At 41.0% G+C, this 17,505-nt stretch overlaps 2 protein-coding genes across 2 annotated transcripts in view; one reads left to right on the top strand and one right to left on the bottom strand.

The window, feature by feature from the left end:
- Positions 1 to 17,505, top strand: part of LOC137624350 (equilibrative nucleoside transporter 1-like) — a 788,303-nt gene that overhangs the window by 82,459 nt on the left and 688,339 nt on the right. The window lies entirely within an intron of this gene.
- Rpn9 (regulatory particle non-ATPase 9) overlaps positions 2,966 to 17,505 on the bottom strand; it is an 84,380-nt gene continuing 69,840 nt past the window's right edge. The window contains exon 8 of the mRNA XM_068355042.1: positions 2,966 to 3,356. Coding sequence (XP_068211143.1) covers positions 3,258 to 3,356 — 99 coding nt within the window. The 3' untranslated portion in view covers positions 2,966 to 3,257. The remainder of the gene's footprint in view (positions 3,357 to 17,505) is intronic.

Below are 17,505 nucleotides of genomic sequence, written 5' to 3' on the forward strand. Positions count from 1 at the left end.
TAATTAGATGTAAGGTACTTCCATTCAAGGTATCATCAACGCCTCCATGGAAGTTACCAGAGATATCTTTTTGTAAATATTTTATAGGAGATAAGAAGAATATGTCAGACCTAGAAGCCAGGTCTCTTTTTAATGAACATGTTAAAGAACATCAACTTTTATCTATACTGATGGCTCCAAATCTGATGCTGGCGTTGGATTTGGGGTACATAGTAATAGTTTTAATTGTAGAGGTGCACTTCCTCTGACCGCTTCCATATTTACTGCGGAACTGTATGGCATATTAACCACTATTGAGAAAATAGCATTGGAGAAGGAGGGTAATTTTACAATTTTTAGTGATGCAAGGAGTGTCCTTCAAGCTATAGAAGTTTTTAATTCTAATAACCCTCTAGTTTTAAAGATTTTAGAATGGCTTTTTATTATAGGACGGAGAGGTATAACAGTTCACTTTTGTTGGGTTCCAGCACATGTAGGTGTGTGTGGGAATGAGAAGGCAGATTTTCTGGCTAAGAATGCTGCATCCGAGTTGCTGCCAAGAAGGTATCCCATTGCCTGTAATGATTTCTTACCTGACATCAAGAAATTGGTTTGCAATAAATGGCAACAGCAATGGGATAACCTAGATGGGAATAAAATGCGAGAGGTAACAAATGTCATATCTCCTTGGAGGTATAATATGATGCCCCGAAAATGGGAGACGTCTCTTTGTCGTCTCCGTATTGGTCACACTCGGTTGACACATGAGTTTCTGCTGAAGGGCCAACACCAACCGTATTGTGACAACTGTTTAGTACCTCTAACAGTAAGGCATTTGTTGACCGAATGCCCCAATTATAACAACTTAAGGAATAGATATTTGTTTGAGGCTCGAGGTGAGGGTGGCAGGTTCATCCTTGCCAAGATTCTTGGAAATGATGTGTCCTACCATGCAAGTGGCATTTTTAGATTTATTTCAGAAGCAGGTCTTCTGAAAAATATTTAACTTTTATGACATTCAATTTTTATGATTTTAATTGAATACTCTTTAATTTTTTATTTTATTTCATTTTTTATTTTTGTATACATAAATTAAATGTTACCGGCGTCAATGACCTTAGATGTCAGGATGCCTGAAAACTTTAAATCATTCATTCATTCTTCTCAAAATGGTGCACTTCCCGGGATATCAAACCCTTGAGGGCTTCGATTCACGACATAGCGGACTTCTTGGTGTACCTCAGAGACGATGTGGGCACTTCCATTCCAGCCATAAAAGAAGTACGTGCCGCATTAGGTCAGGTCTTCCTCCTGAAAGGCATTGATTTAAGAGCCTCCCGACAAATCTCGATGCTCATCAGGAGTTTTGAGCAGTCATGTCCCCCATAAGAGGTGAGGGTACCGCAGTGGGACCTAGCTAGAGTACTCAAAGCCCGGTCAGAACCGCCCTTCGAGCCCCTCAAGGACATCCTGGATAAGGAACTCACCCTCAAAACAGTCTTCCTCTTGGACCTGGCTTCGGCAAAGAGAGTTAGTGAGTTATACGGACTATCGTACGAGGTCTCACAATCAAAGTGGTGGCGTGAGGCTTCGTTTAAGTTCGTCCCTAGCTTTGTGGCCAAAACACAGAACCCGGCTTGTTGGGATCCTCGGTTTGAGTGCTTTTCGGTGCCAGCGATCCCTCAGTCAGACAACCCTAAAGACTTGCTCTTATGCCCGGTCAGAGCAGTAAGGAAATACCTGGAAAGGACATCCAAGCTCCTGCCTGAGATCAAGAGTTTATTCGTTTCGACCGGACGTGTGAAAAAAACCAGTCTCCAAGAATTCAATCTCCTTCTGGCTACGCCAAGTGATCAAGAGGGCTTACGATGTCTCAGAAACCCCTCTCTCAGGCAAATCAAGGCCTCATGATATTAGGGGTCTTAGCACCTCCCTAGCGTTTGAAAAGAACATGGCCGTGGGCCAAATCCTGAAGGCGGGTACCTGGTCCAGACAGTCCACGGAGCACTACCTGAAGGACTGTTCTAGGAAATCCTTGGACGGGTTCGCCCTTGGCCCGGTCATTTCGGCCCTTCAAAAGATTTAAGGTCATGGCCACGGGGAAACCGGGGGCGGTAAGCCAAGAGACAAATGTTCATCCCTTACCTTTCCCCTTATCATCCTTCCCCTGGCCCTTAATCCCCTGCGTGGAAGCGACTCAAAAGACCCTAGCGGCCAGGAGATACATCTTCAGTAAGGAATACGTCTCGGAAGTGTTTTGTACAGAGGTAAGCCACTTAGACACTAAGATAGTTTTTTGGGTAGTTTCCCCTATTTTCGTACAGTTTTCTAGTAGTGGTCGTCGGAACTTAGTCTATCTAGGTTCCTTTTCCCCCTCGTGCTTCCAACTTTCGGTCCCTAGTCCCTGCAGGACACTCCCACCTCCTAAAGTTTAAGTCTCCTAAGAAAGTAGTTCTAGGTAAGTACTCCGAGTTGGAACAAATCACAAATTTTTAAGTAATTTGTATTTTTCCTAACATACTTACCTAGAACTACTTTCGGGTTATGGCCCACCCATCCTTCTCCCGAGGGCCCTGCAGGGCTGAGGAGAACTTTTCCGACGAAACTTACTGAGGAGCACGACCTGAGCTAGCACGCTCTCTGACCCCGGGTCGCCAAAGGGCGCGTATCACTCCGCCTGAGGTTACCCCCATAGAAAACGGGAATAGGGTAAACTACACAAAATTCTGGTCGGTTGGGAAAGAGTTACCAGTAACTCCTAAGAAAGTAGTTCTAGGTAAGTATGTTAGGAAAAATACAAATTACTTAAAAATTTGTGATGTTTGTATAGCAAAGAAACACAAATTATTTCAAAATTTGTTGTTTCCCATTGGTAAAAATGTCTAGACATAAAACTCACATGTGAATAACCATATGAGGATTCCTGAACATTTGGTTAATATATTTTCATGCATTCACAAGGGTAATTTTCATCAACACTAAGGAACAAACTTGACAGTTTTATTTGTTTTCATTATAAAATGTTAATATAAGCTTAACATTACAAACACTCATACTGTACCTTACTACCTACCAAATTAAATTATGAAGATACGGTACAAACACCTTGCCAAAATTACAAACTTCCCAAAAACAAGATAAGGAAACATTTATTTCAAGGTGGAGAAATATAAATTCACATACACGAATATATTCATAAATTTTAATATCATACTATATGCCTTACCATCCACAACTTTTCATAACTAACTAATGTCAAGTATTTAACATAAATCTGATTATAAGGTAAGAATACTGCTTGCTTGTTCCTGCAATAAGTTCTGCATACTATTGACATCCTTGCACCATTCAGTTAGCCTCTCCATCATTAATGCCAACTGAAAGAATAACAATTAAAAGGATTAAATAAGATATTCCTTGCCTGTTCTAAAATTGGATTCAATTTTTGAGTGACTAGCATTAAATTTTCATAGCAAACAAAAATGAACAACGATCAATAACAATAAAAACTTTTGGATTAAGAGCTGAATATTTTTGAGTTTCGCAATCCCCTACAACCAATGTAAAAAATTATAAAAATTATTTTATTAGCCATGCATTAAGCATTATCTACAATTATTAAAATATAATTAAACATTGAAAATATTGCAAATTTTACATTTGTATTTTTCCTTGCTATATAAACCTGTGTGATTTATATAAGTTTTTACTGATCATGTTTTCTATAACTGGCCAATTAAAATTTGGTTGATTGCGTCATGCTTCGTGCTGGTTAAACGCAGTGCATACACAAGGAGCAAGCGGAAAGTTGCTTATAGCGTCACCACAACTCCCCTGGTCAAGGACTTTGACTTGTAGGGGGTGGTGTTGAGGCAGGACCTTTGGTAAATGACTCGGGTTTGTACATCTAGGAAAAAAAACAAATTATACAAAATTTGTAGTTTGTTTCCATGAAGTCATCTTCCTTAGAGGGAAGTATCTAATCTAATCTTACTATAAGTAATGGCAAGAGATTAATCATGAATCATATAGGATGGTGTAGCTGACTCAAAAAGAGACAAGGCCAAACTTCCAATTCTTAAATGGTAAAAACTTTATCCAATCTAGATACTAGTAACAACAGTATGTGATCAAGGAGAACTCCCAGAAATTATCCAAGCCGGCTTGCAACGGGCAAGGCTGGTCAATCAGTTCCCAAAAGGTAATCTTCACTAGGGGTGAAAAAGTATGAACATCAAGTGTTACATTAATAAACATGAGGGCAATTTTAACATCGACAATAAATACTAAATAGATAGAGGAACACTTACCTGCTTTGGAGTGAAAAAAACCCAGGGCAGGCTTTTCCTCTTTCAAGATCTTCCTAGCCAAGAATGTTGAAGTAACGAATCCCATAGCTGGAAACTGGCTTGCATCCTGTGAGACTGTCAATTATTTCATCATAGTCCTATTACCAGTGCCCATTGAAAGGATTTCCACAGACTTGAATGTGCCTTTTAAAGGTAACTATCCAACAGTGTGTTCCTTTCTATCCACCAGTTGTGGATTGTAATAAAGCATGGTCTTGCGGAATGCAAGGTTGCGGCAAACCCACACGTATTACATCCTCGAAAGGAGTCGCTAATGCTGCTTCCCGAGGGTATGTTGGTTCTTATTTCCATTTCCTTTATAAAAGGAGATGGGGCTTGCTGAATGCATTGCATAAGTGTGTGCAAAACGCTAGCTAATATTGTAATTTCAGAGGCTATTGTAACCAAGTGGTATTGCTAAACACCAAGATTGTGGTAAATCCATCTAAATCATATGCTCAAGGGGAGTAACTATAGTCAATTTTTTTTAGTGAGGCAGATTTGCACCGACTTGCAGGGGTGCCCTTTTAGCTCGGAAAATTTCCTAACAGCTGATGGGTCGGAAGTATTTTTGTCCCAATACCATCATTGTTTTCAAATGATTGCCAAGTAATGTGAATCGAAACTTATTTACTAATCTAAATTTCTCTCTCAGATATAGGTTTTGTCAATAAATAATGTTAAAAAATAAATATATAAAGTATCGTAATGGTAAATCTAAATTCAATAACAACACCCGCCAAAGTCAAGGACAGGAGCTTTTTTTCGGATGCACGCTGCATGAATTTGTTACTTTTCACATATTTCAACACAGCCAAATTACAGTAAGAATAAAGAAAAACATGTTATTATAAACTTACTTTGAATACCAGAATCTACTAAAAACCTGGAATTGATAAAACTAACTATTGGTGAAAATAGCGGTTCGGTTAAAGCAAGACTTTCACTGCTGAGTTACAATCTCCCTTCCATTCCCTCTTTGGTGTTTGACCGTAGCATGCTCGTTTTACCCGGGACCCACTCTATGCGAGTATTGCTTTTACCAAACCGCTATTTTCACCAATAGTTTGTTTTATTAATTCCACGTTATTAGTAGATTCTGGTATTCAAAATAAGTTTATAAAAGGGATTTTGACGAAGGAAAAATCTATTTCTGGACGAGGGACATGTCGCCCAGTGAAATGCTCCTTAAAGCACCATTTCTAAGGTATAAATACTGCTAAATATACCGAAAGTTGCATGGAATGCCAGGAATATACCCAGCTAGCTCACCCTTATAGGGTGTCGGTATAATAACTTGGGCGTGTGAAACCACTACCAGAGGTCCCTTACCAATTAGACTTCTCCCTCCTCAACATCCCCAGTTACTACGAGGTGTTGTTCTCTACAGCTACAGTCACTGTCCACAACCCCTGGATCTGTTCGTATTGGGAATAGCCTCCCCAAGGTCTTAGGGAGGCATCTATATGGACCACCTATGTTGTCGCTGGGAATCGTAAAGGTACTGAGTTTGCTAGGTTTTTGACCTTCATCCATGGTTGAAGTCTTTTCCATAGTGTTGGTGGAATCCGAGAAATTTTGTCTAGATATTTCTTGTTTGCTTTGGACCGCCAAACTCGATTGATGTCTTCCAGCTTGACTCTCAGTAACGTGTCTGTTACTGAGGTTAACTGCAGTAAACCTAGGATTCTTTCTTGGTTTCTCCGCGTCTTTAGTTTGTCCTTGAGAGATCCTGTTTTGTTTCTTACTATCTCTATCCTCTTCTGTGGTGGAATCGACCGCTTGTGTGTGGTCAGGATCCATTATAGACCTAACCACTGGAAGCACGTAGCTTGCGTAAGACGGGACTTTTTGAAATTTATTTGGAATCCTAAGTATTCCAGAAATTTTATTACTTTGTCCGACGCCTTGTGGCATTCCTCGACGCTGTTGGCCCCGATAAACCAACTGTCTAAGTAGGCCACTAACTGTATTCCTTGAGTCCTCATCTCTTGGACTACTGTTTCCGCCAACTTAGTGAATATCCTGGTCACTATGTTGAGTCCGAACGGCACCACTTTAAAGGTGTAAGCCCGTTTGCCTAGCTGGAATCCTAGGAAAGGACAAAGAAACCATGCTATCGGAACATGAAAATAAACGCCTTTAAGATGTATAGAGGTGGTGACGGCCCCACGGGGACATAAAGTCCTCACCTGTGAGACGGTCAGCATATGGAACTAGCCGCATTGAATATCTGCATTCAAATGGGACAGATTTAAGTTACTCTTCGTTTGTCAGAGTCTTTCTTTGGCACTCTGAACAAACGTCCTTGAAATCTTAAGCATTTTACCTATTTATTGCTTTCTTCAGGAGGAGATCTCCTGTGTAAAGTGTTAATTCTGCCATTGGAATCTGATAAAAACTGGTTGGTGGAGGGGGCTTTTTCATCCATCTCCACCTCAGCCCTTTCGTTATGATGTATGCCAATTGCTGAATGCCCAACGGCTCCGAAAGAGGTACAGCCTTCCTCCTACCTGGGGAGTCTTCACTGGTTTGCAGAAGGTCTGCTTCCATGGCTCCCTCAAAATCCTCTACCTCTCCCAGAAGCTCTTCCGCCGCCTCTAGGCAGGAGGGCTCCCCTAGCTCTACTACCTCTCGCATGCCTATTATATCCGTGAAACACTCCCTGTGTTTCGAAGGAAGGATGATACGCCGGAGACACAATAAACGAAGTAGTGGCTATCGGTTGTTGAGGTAGTTGGCTTACCCACACATATTGATTTTGTGGCTGGGTTCTTGAGGTGGAAGGCTGGCTCATCTGGGATACTGGCATTACCTGTAGCACATCTTGAGCCTGTGGCCCTTGGAAGGACTGAAACTTCCTTGATCTTTTCCAGCCTCGTGATTGCGGTCCGGTGGGCTCGAATTTTCGTTTTTGAAATTAGACCCCACTGGACTCTGAGGCTTTGGTTGACTGTAGCTGCTTCTCCGAGGACGCTATTTACCACGTCCTCCGGGAATAAGTCCGCTCCTCAGATTGAGGCCTTAATTAACCTGTTAGGCTCATGCCTAATGGAGTCCTCAGTTAAGACGTGCTCCCGGCAATTGCGTCGAACCACTGCAAAGTCATATGTATCACACTGTAGTGTGTGAGGCAAAGACTTTGTCAGGATTTTTTAAAAAAGTGGCTCCTCGCGTAGACTTAACGAAGTCATCTCCGCCATCGTGGCTGAGTTGATAGATCTACCCAGCCTGGTTCTTGCACCGTATTCTATTTTAATCAGAGAGTCTGGAAGTCCAGGGAGTCGTTCACTAAACTGTGTGGTGGCACAGTCCTAGTTCAATAACCCTGCCGTGAAAGTAGCTGGTGCATCGATCCAGCATTCTTGGTCTCCCGGGAACAACATGAAGTTAGTTCCGTATTCCTTAGTTGCGGCATGGACTTGCTTTCCATATCCGCCTGTAAGGTAAGGCCTACTACCTTGGTGGTACATGGTGTCGGGGTTTGCCCATCCACCTCGAACATAGTGTTCATACCCTTATGAGGGGTTAACTTGGTATTGACACATTCCCACTCATTTAAAGTCCGGACCCAGGCGGACCGAGCTTGCTCTTTTGGCTAGATAACGGTTTTCTTGGGAACCTTGTCTACCCTTATTAGCTCTTCCACTGACGGGCGCTCGTATCAAGGGAAGGAGAATTGTAAACCCGGCGGATATCATTCAAAATCTCCTACCGGACGAGGACCACCTCCTGCTATTGTCAACATGCCCTCTGAGATCGGGGCATGAAGAGCCAATGGCCACGGGCCGTTCTGAACGAACGCCGGGAGCTTTGACGTGTCCGGAACCACAAACTACCATTGTTGTGGTAGTCCGGACCACAAGGATTTTCTATCAGATTTTCCTGATTTTGCAGACCCTGGCCCAAATCGTCCATAGACTGCCTACTCAACCTCTCCATGAGCTGGCTCGAGAAAGCCACCAGATCGAAAGCAAGTTCCGACGTCTGCCCCTTTGAGCTTTTTGCTCTTGACCCCTGGTGTGGAGGATTAGTCCCAGCCGAGTCCTTCAGTAGCTTAGAAGCTGATGATGGTCTGGTTGGGAGTGATTTGGGTAGCCTAAAAGGATTGCCCGCTTTGGGTAGGGCCTACCTCATACGTTTTATCTTAGAGGCCACTGAGCATGGCACCCGGCATGAGATCGGCAGACCTCATGCCCACACGACTGCTGCAGCACAGCAGTGCATTCTGTCTCCTGACAGCGTACCACCTGTAAGTCAATTTGATACATAAGTATCATACTTGATTTCGCCGGAAAAACTGGTGACATACATAGTTAAGTTAAATCCGCTGTGTATAGCTTAGCGGAGTCGTATTCTTTCTTACTGTTTTACAATAGTACTCTAATATTCTGTTTTCATTCTTCCACCATCTCCTGTCATCCAAAGTATTATCATTACAAAGGTTCGAAACGGGTAGAAATGGTGACTGGATTAATCTTGGACCAGTCCGCCGTCTCCGGAGAAAAATTCTACTATGAAACTTCTCTCAACCTTCCACACCCTTACCGGAGTAAGATGTACGTATTGATGAAGAAAGATTTGGGTAAGGAGATAAAAGGAAATCAGAATTAGGGACACCAATACTGTTGCCGGAATACCTGGTTGGAAGTATGAATTCCTACCGTTGTAAATCCGGCCTGTAACAATATAAATTCAAGAACTACAAAGCTCCGTCAGTAACCCTCTTCCCAGAACAATCATACCGTAAATATCCCGTTATATAAGGGGTCAACCTACGGGATCAGAACAGGGTAAAAATTTATCTTAATCTGATCAAAGAAACATAGTAAGTACAGGTAATGCTCGACTTACGACGGAGATTTGGACCGAGAGACGCGTCGTAAGTCGAGTTCGTCATATGTCGAACTAAAGAAGTGAAGTTTCCATAGATTTCTTATGATGCGTTATAATTCGGCAATCATCTCGGATCATATTTTATCAATACTGTATTGTATTACTGTCTATCATTATTCCATTTTCTTCTTTGAAAGGATATCATATGCTCTATTAATGCATTTTTGGTATTCTACTTTTCAATTTTGGAAGCATTTTACCCGTCAAGAATTACTTAAAATTTTGTTTATCTTTGGTTATGATCAGCTGATCTGAAAGTGCCGCTACCTACCGTATCAAAAAGGGATTTAGACGAAGGAAAAACCTATTTCTGGGGAGAGACCTGTGGCGCCCGGTGAAGTCCTTCTTTTCTAATATAAATCTTCCAAATATACTAGAGAAAGATAAAAGCATGGAATGCAGAGGTTACTACCCTCGCGCGAGCACCTTGTGGGTGTCGTGTATAAAGCAAAGGCGCGTGAAAGCCACTATTCACAGGCTGTCTTCCATTTAGTTAATTCCTTCGTCAAAGGGATGGGCCATACAGAGGTACCAGCCAAGCTACCAGAGCCACGCCACCCACGCCCCGACGCGAGCGCCATCTGAACAACATCCTTCTATTTGGACTTGCTCGAGTGTGTGTTTATTGTTGTGCTCTCGGCTTTTTTCACGCTTGTGGATTTATTTCGTCATGACCGAAGCTCCTTCTTCACCCATTCCAATGTTAAGTACCATAGTTTGTTTTGACAGCTTTTTGTAGTACCAGGCTTTTGTCATCTACCCAGTATATTCTGTTTTATCACTTCCGTCTGGGCCCGTCCGCGTCCTCGGCGGCCATTGTTTGTTCCCTTGTCTTCCTGGGAGTTCATCTTAGTCTTGCCCGTTTGGTACTCTGTCACTTAGGTTCTTGGTTAAGTCCCTGGCCTTATGCCTTTTTGAACCATCATTATTATATCGTTATTATTCCCATGGTACTTTTTGCTAGCAAGTCCAATCTGCGAACAAGAATAAAGTTCTAGCTTTATTATAGTTTAGTACCCGGCCCCCTGAGGCGTTCGTCAGTCGACTATTTCCCTTTAATTTAGGTTTTAGCAGATGGCGTATATGCGAATGGCATTTTTTTTTATTTCTCAACATATTACAAATATCTTTATGATGAATATTACATCAGTGCCAATATGTTACAGAAAATCGGTTTCCATACAGTTCGTCTAATTATTAGGTGTCGTGCAAAATCGTTGTAGCTCTTTCTCTGTGTGTGTGTGTGTGTGTATGTGTGTGCTCGCTCTGGCAATCGCATACAGTAGTTAATTTCTAAAGCTTCATACATTATTCAATTTTTCATTCAATATTAAGCCTTCATATTTCATTAGACATTATTGTGTTTAATTGTGGTTTATTAAAGCACGTTCATATTTTATTTTTGATTTCTTGAGCATTTCAATGATCAACAATTACTTTTGATTTACTTTCGGTTGGGAGATCAGCTGATCTCAAGGTCGCGCTGCCGTTTTACGATTATGTGCACATATAGTAGGAATAACACTGATTTATATAATTTTCTTGACATTCGAAATCTCTTCATAATGAATATTAGAACAGCACCAATATGTTATAGGGTATCACATTTTCCATACAGTTCGTTGATAGACACTCTCTCTAGGCTTTGAGATAAGTTTGTGAAAGTTATTGATAGAGCGTTCGGATCGTCCAAGACTCTGGGAGGCAAGCTTGCAAAAGGTCCAGTGCGGACTCCTTAGTTCTGGTTCTCATACTAAAAGGAGAATAATATCGTCAAGAGAAATATAGCCTTTGTGTATTAAGATCCTGGGTAAGGCAAAACCCTGCCTGTAAGTTTATCTTGCTGGAAGACAAGGTCAGAGTAAAGGTAGTTAGATCACTAACTAGAGCTCTCTCTGTGTCCGCTATCATGAGAATAACCTTACGGGATAAAGGGAGATCATTCCTCCTGACTCAATAGTAGGGGAGGGGGAATTACTCTTATGAGACCATTTTGTCTCTGAGTGGCCCTGATAATGAGGGTCAATAGTTCATCCAGGTAGGAAATCCTAGCCTTTCAGGCCGGAGCCTATTCCAAGATCTAACTAGATTTGAACCTTCAAGATGGCTACAGGAACCATTTTCAACATGTCAAACATCCTTGACCAGGGGTGTAGTCTTGGAAATCTCTGTTAAGTTGATCTAGTAGTGAGTTCAGAACAGCCGTTGTGATGATGAATACCTCCCTAGGCAGACGTTGGTTAGGATTCTTATGCAACGTGTCGATCAAACTGATTGCGACTGGTCTGTGTGATCCTTTACTCCACCCAACAGTCTCTTCTGACTTATGAGTCTATGCCCGTTGATCTTTCTTAATTCAAGTAAGGAGGGGTATCCATCTGACTCCCTTGTATATCCTGATCTTATTTTGGAGATGAGGGAGGACACTGGTCACTACCATATTACTGGCTGAGATTGAGTTAAACAGTTAACAAAGTAGGGATATCATTCAAGGCCCAGCTTCGTTAAGAGGAGTGAAGGATATAGTTCTCCTAGTCCTTTCCTGGATAGTACTCATAGGTAATCATGACAGTTTCTACTCAGTGATGTATTGAATATTCTGGGGAACATCTAAATTACACCTTTTCATAAACTACCTAGTCAGGCTACCTAGATGAGGTAGACATAAATACTGCCCTTAGGTCAGTATACTTATGCGGTTCTTTCCTAGAGTCTTATAGCCTTTCTAGATTATGAAGGAAGTACTGGAGTCCTGTTTAACCCATGAACGGAAAAACAGGAGGGCAACTTTCGACTTCTCAGTGGGTAAAATCTTTGGATGTTATGAATCTCCCCCCACCCAGGGACAAGGAAAGTCCAGTTTCTTCTGACCAGGGAGAAGTTCTGAGTAAATCCTTTGATGCTAAGCACCGCTCATACCACGGATACTAAGGTAGAAAAGGCTCTGTCATCAATCCTGGTATGGATGAGAGTAACTGCTTGAAACGGATAAATGCTGTCAGTTCGTAGCCAAACATCTGTTCATCACCGGTTGGGACTGGCTCCCTACCAAGGTACAGAGAGGACCCATTTCATAGACTAGTCTTTCCGTCATAATCTTGAGTTCTGACAGAGGTATGTGTTATTTTATAAACTGTAGTTTCATCTCAAAAGGTAGACTCTTAAAGATCTTCCTCGAGATTGATTTGGCAAGGATTGCGGTTAGTACCTCAACTCGATAACCAACACTTCTGCAATAAACAAAATTATCAGCCATGCCAAAAAAACTACTATGATAAAAAAAGGAGTTGGGGATGGTGAGGGAAAGCTGAAGGGCCTGGGGGGTTTGTCAGGTTCTACCCTGAGTCTGGTATAGAATACTCTTGAGGAGAGAATATCTTATACTGGGGCTAAAAAGTCATGGATGCCTGCTTCGACGCCTACAGTGGAGGCTTATGCCTGCTTCGACGCCTACACAGTGGAGGCTTATCTAGATGAACCAAAGTAGGGAATAAACATGCCCAGTGTGTGTATCTCAACCTATATCCATTCTCTCCTTGATACAAGATCTCTTCCCCACTGTTTCATGTCTGGGTGCACTCTTACACTAGTAACAGCTATTGGGTCTTTGGTTCCTGTTTCCAGGGAGAGAGGATTTCAATCTGGTTTGAATTCCTGGTTGTCTGTAAATGTAATACAGGCTTCTCTCTAGGCAGTGTACCGCAGGTCTACACCTTGTTGTTACTTCTCTTCCTTAAGTTGCCAGTTTTTGTATAATGATCCTAGCTATCATCAACTCTACTTCTGATGGGGAGAGCAGATAAGGGAAGTTCAGGAAATCTGAATTTCTAAGATATAGTGCCTCACCCAGGGGTAGATGCTCTGCGCATCTGGTCAAGATAAGTGTCTCATTTTTAAGACAGTCGGTCTGAAGTAGCGGGAATTTTAGAGCACAGACCCTGCTCATAAATCTTCAAATCTTTGTAAGGTGCGTCGTTGCATATTAGGTTATTGCTCTAGAGTCTCGATCGCAGACACGGCTGCAGTTTCCATGTCTATCAACTCTGGGCCTGAAAAGATGGAAGAGAATGCTATCATGTCCTTTGTTTGGGAGGACAGTACTAAGTTGGCCAAGATCTCTCATAACTGCAACAGGGTCTGAAAAGCCGAGGGGATATAAATATGCCTTAACTCAGACAGGGCCAGCAGTGGTAACTCTAGGGACCTCTTGGCTTCAAGAGAATATTCTGGAGCTGAAACCCGACTGTTAAATTGGTTTAGCGCCTCTTCCGTTAGTTCCGAGAGTTCTGCGCCATAAATGATTTTACGATTCTGCGCTTGTGACTGAATCCTGTCTTCTGGATAGTCTTCGGTGACAGATTTCTAAGGTACATACGTTTCTTAGGTAAAGGATGAGGTCGACAATTCTTTTTATCAGGGTTATCAACAGAACCCTGATTGCCTCAAACATTCTCTAATTCTTCATTTGTAAGTATATTACAGTACAGTGAAATAAAGGGACAGAGACAGGACTGGTGAATCCACTTTCTTGTTCATTCTGTCCAACCTCAGGATGTACTTCCTCCCCACCTGGTGCATTATAGGCATAAGGCTTGTTCACCTGAAAAGCCTATGTTTCGTCTCCTGCGCAGGCCTATTTTATGCCTTTTAGCCAGGTTGACTCTCAAGTCAGACTGTACCGTTGCAGTCGTCGGGTAAAAATCTCCTTCCCTACCTTCACCTTCTATAGGTAAAAGGGAAATCCCTGAAAAATCAATCATTCTGTACTCATCAAGCATGTTTGTGGGGCCATAATTTTGGCCGCCATCCTCAACCTTGCTATTACGGAGAAAAGTACTCACACCTAACGCTAGAACGCTAGCATATAATCTGTCTTTACAGGGACTATCCCAGGATGAATAGCGGGCCTGCTTTGCGCATGAAGAAAAGTCTTCACAAGCAGCAAGGTTAAAGCATGTGATGATGTCATCATACATTGAGATGGTAGCAGGTACAGCCTAATCTGGTTGACAAGCATAGGCTACAGTTCTCTCAAGACTCTGTAGAGGGGATCTCGGATTAGGAGCCCCATCGTCATATGGCATACTGTACATGATTCCTGAGAAAATGTTGGGAAATGAAGACTTCTCATCCAACACTTGCCTTTTGACTTTAGGGGAAAAGCTTTCTCAACAATAGGTTCCTTCCTGCAGGATCATCTTATAGAACATGTCTGTTCAAGATGAGCCAAGACCTGGTTCCTCAAGTTTTTTCTGTGCGTATTCGACTCTCACTTGACAAGTGTCTTTTGAAGCTAAGGCATCAGCTAACTCTCAACATGAAATATTGAAGGGAGTCAAAAGGGACAGCGTACATGTCTGCTGGCTCAAAAGGACGCCACACACGTAGCTATCCCATCCTGGGCAAAGATGTAAATACTGAGATTTACTGCCCACAAGCACTTGTCTGATTAGACACTCAGATAACCATGAACATTGGAAAAACACAAGTTAAGAATGCTACACAGCAAAAGGGTAGGCGAGGTGAATGTGAAAGGTTTGATTGTAGATAAGAAGTGAGAAAACAACCTCTTCACTTCGCAACCAGTAGTGTTGTGGAGAGACACTACGAGTAACCTCCTGTTTGCTCCTTGCACATGTGCTGCATTTACCTAGCACAAAGCATATCACAATCAATGAAATATTGATTGGCCAGTCGTAGAAAACATACATGACTCAGAAGTTTGCATCCACGTAGGAATAAACAGTAGTTTACAATGCTCCGACCACTAATATATTAAAAAACATAAATAATAAAACCTGTAGCAATAAAAATACAACAAAGTGATAACCAAACTTTGTTCTCAATAAACAGTTACTAGTTGTTCACAATAGGTCATGAGATTTATGAAAGAATATGCAATTAGTTGAATAAATTTGCTTGCCATTTAATTATACCAAGTTAGATTGAAGACTGATGATATATAAGATATTCATGATGATTTGATTAATTATTTTTTTATGTATGTTTCTAAAAACTGATTGATTATAGAACTAAGTTTTTGATTAACACCACTTTATTTTTTAAAAATTAAATAAAGCGCAATATACATTAATATTCAATTTGTCGACATGAAGTTATAAACAATTTAAAAACTATGTTATCCTTTCTGTAGCTATACAACCCTGAGCCCTTTAAAATAGGGATGTGTCTTCAGTGAAGCTAGAATGACCATTGAATCATTAGCAGGTAGTTGGTTAATAACAGGATGGGTAAGAGGGAAGATCTGCCAACCTGTATGTCACAGATGAGTCCCTCTTGTGCTTAGGCCTAGGACTGAGAAGGGTGGTTAAGGTGGAAAATTACTAAAGGAATCAGGTTTCTATAACAACAACAAAAATACTTTTAAAGTTCATTTAGACATACACAGTAAAAACCTTTGTCCTTAAAAGAAGAGGAAGATTTGCTCATTGTTGGAAGAAAATCTCCTAGAGCCAAACTAGAAGGTTCTTGGCTTTCTCAGACATGTTATCTTTGCTGGTCCTGTTGACTACAAGAACCTTGTAACACCTAACCAAACATATGTATGAGATGCTAGGGCCTACTAAAAAGGACATGATGACACCAGAGTTAAACCAGGTTTATCAAGATAAGTCACCAATCCCTACTCCCCCTAGCTAGGGGGATGGGGTAGACTTGTTTCTTGGCAGATATAATCTGTGACAAAGGAGCTCCTTTGAGCGACTCGCCAGCATTCGACGTCCATTCAGCGCGTAACGGTTGCAACTTCTGCATTCCCTCGAAATGTGTAAAAGAGGTAGGAAAATCAGCAATTCTACCTCTCTTTGAGACTTATGCTGGATACTTTATCTTGACGAGATGCATACTAAGTCTTGAGAGGGAGCTGGCTGTGTTAAACAACTACTGAACAGCAGCCACCTCAGGACCCAAGGAAAGGGGGCCATTGGCCTGTAGGCAACAGCAATAGTATCCTTTTTCATTCTCAATAATCTAGAGAGTGGAAAGAGGAAAAGAGGGAGAAGACAGTTGATAGTATAAAGGAGGAAGCTGAAAAAGTACTTGTGAGACATTTTGAGTCAAATTGAGGAAAAAAGAATTTCCCAGTTTGAGAGCCCTTTTGTCTGATATTCTGTGTTGAAGTCGAGTGACTTTGTAAAGGCATTTTAAGAGTTATCAGGTCCAAGACACCCCACAAGTATGAAGGAAGGAACTTGAGAAGGGGAGCGAGACACTATTTTTATTATTATTACTATCCATGCTACAACTTAATTAGATAAAACAGAATGCTATAAGCACAATGGCTCCAACAGAGAAAATTAGCTAAGTGAGGAAAGGAAATAAATAAACTACATGAGAAGTAAGGAATAATTATTATAAAATCTTAACATTAATATAGATGTCATATATAAACTATGAATATATTTACATCAGCCTGTTCAGCATTAAAACACTTGCAACTTTGAACTTCTGAAGTTTAACGATTCAACTGCCTGATAAAGAAGATCATTTTACTGGTCATAGCTAAAACTTCTAGAATACTGTGCAGTACTGAGCCTTATGATGGAGAAGGCATGACTGTTATAATTACCATATTTCCCGTGTCATAAGACGCACCCCATATTTAGCAAAGTATTTTTTTTAACAAAAAAATTTAATTGAGGATTTTGCAATGAATCGTAGTAGCAATTCCTAGTCAGTGATTCTACAGTGTAATTTTGCGTCTGGCACAGTGAATTTTCATATTTTGGGCGTATTATGAAATTAATTACATATTCATATAAAAAAATCACTAAACCAGTCGTAGTTGCTACCACTGTAACAATGTTTTCAAGTGTTTGTTTACATGAAAGCAGTGTTGCCAATTTGCCCAATGTTCCTGATCAAATTTTGGTTGCAAAGTAAAAATTTCAGTAATATTTCCCAAATTCCTCATGTAGACATTTTATACAAAAATGACAAATTCATAGATAATTTGTATTTTTCCTAACTATAAAAACCTTAGCTATTTATTAGGCTGAGTCTCTCTTACTAATAAATACAGTGGTTTGTATTCCATTTACGAAACAGTTAATTATTGATCAAGTAAAGAATTCTCCAGAAATTTCACTAGATGAAATATTTTTTCTACTGTTTGTGTGACCCTAGGTCTAGTTACTTTACAGGTAACATGGAAACACTGCACTGACATATTTTTTCAAGTTTCTGTTCAGCAACCACTATCTATTATTTCATTCTGTTCAACAACCACTATCTATTATTTCAAAACCTATACAACAAAGTC

The sequence above is a fragment of the Palaemon carinicauda genome, chromosome 31 (genome assembly GCF_036898095.1).
Source record: "Palaemon carinicauda isolate YSFRI2023 chromosome 31, ASM3689809v2, whole genome shotgun sequence".
NCBI classification, from domain to species: Eukaryota; Metazoa; Arthropoda; class Malacostraca; order Decapoda; family Palaemonidae; genus Palaemon; species Palaemon carinicauda.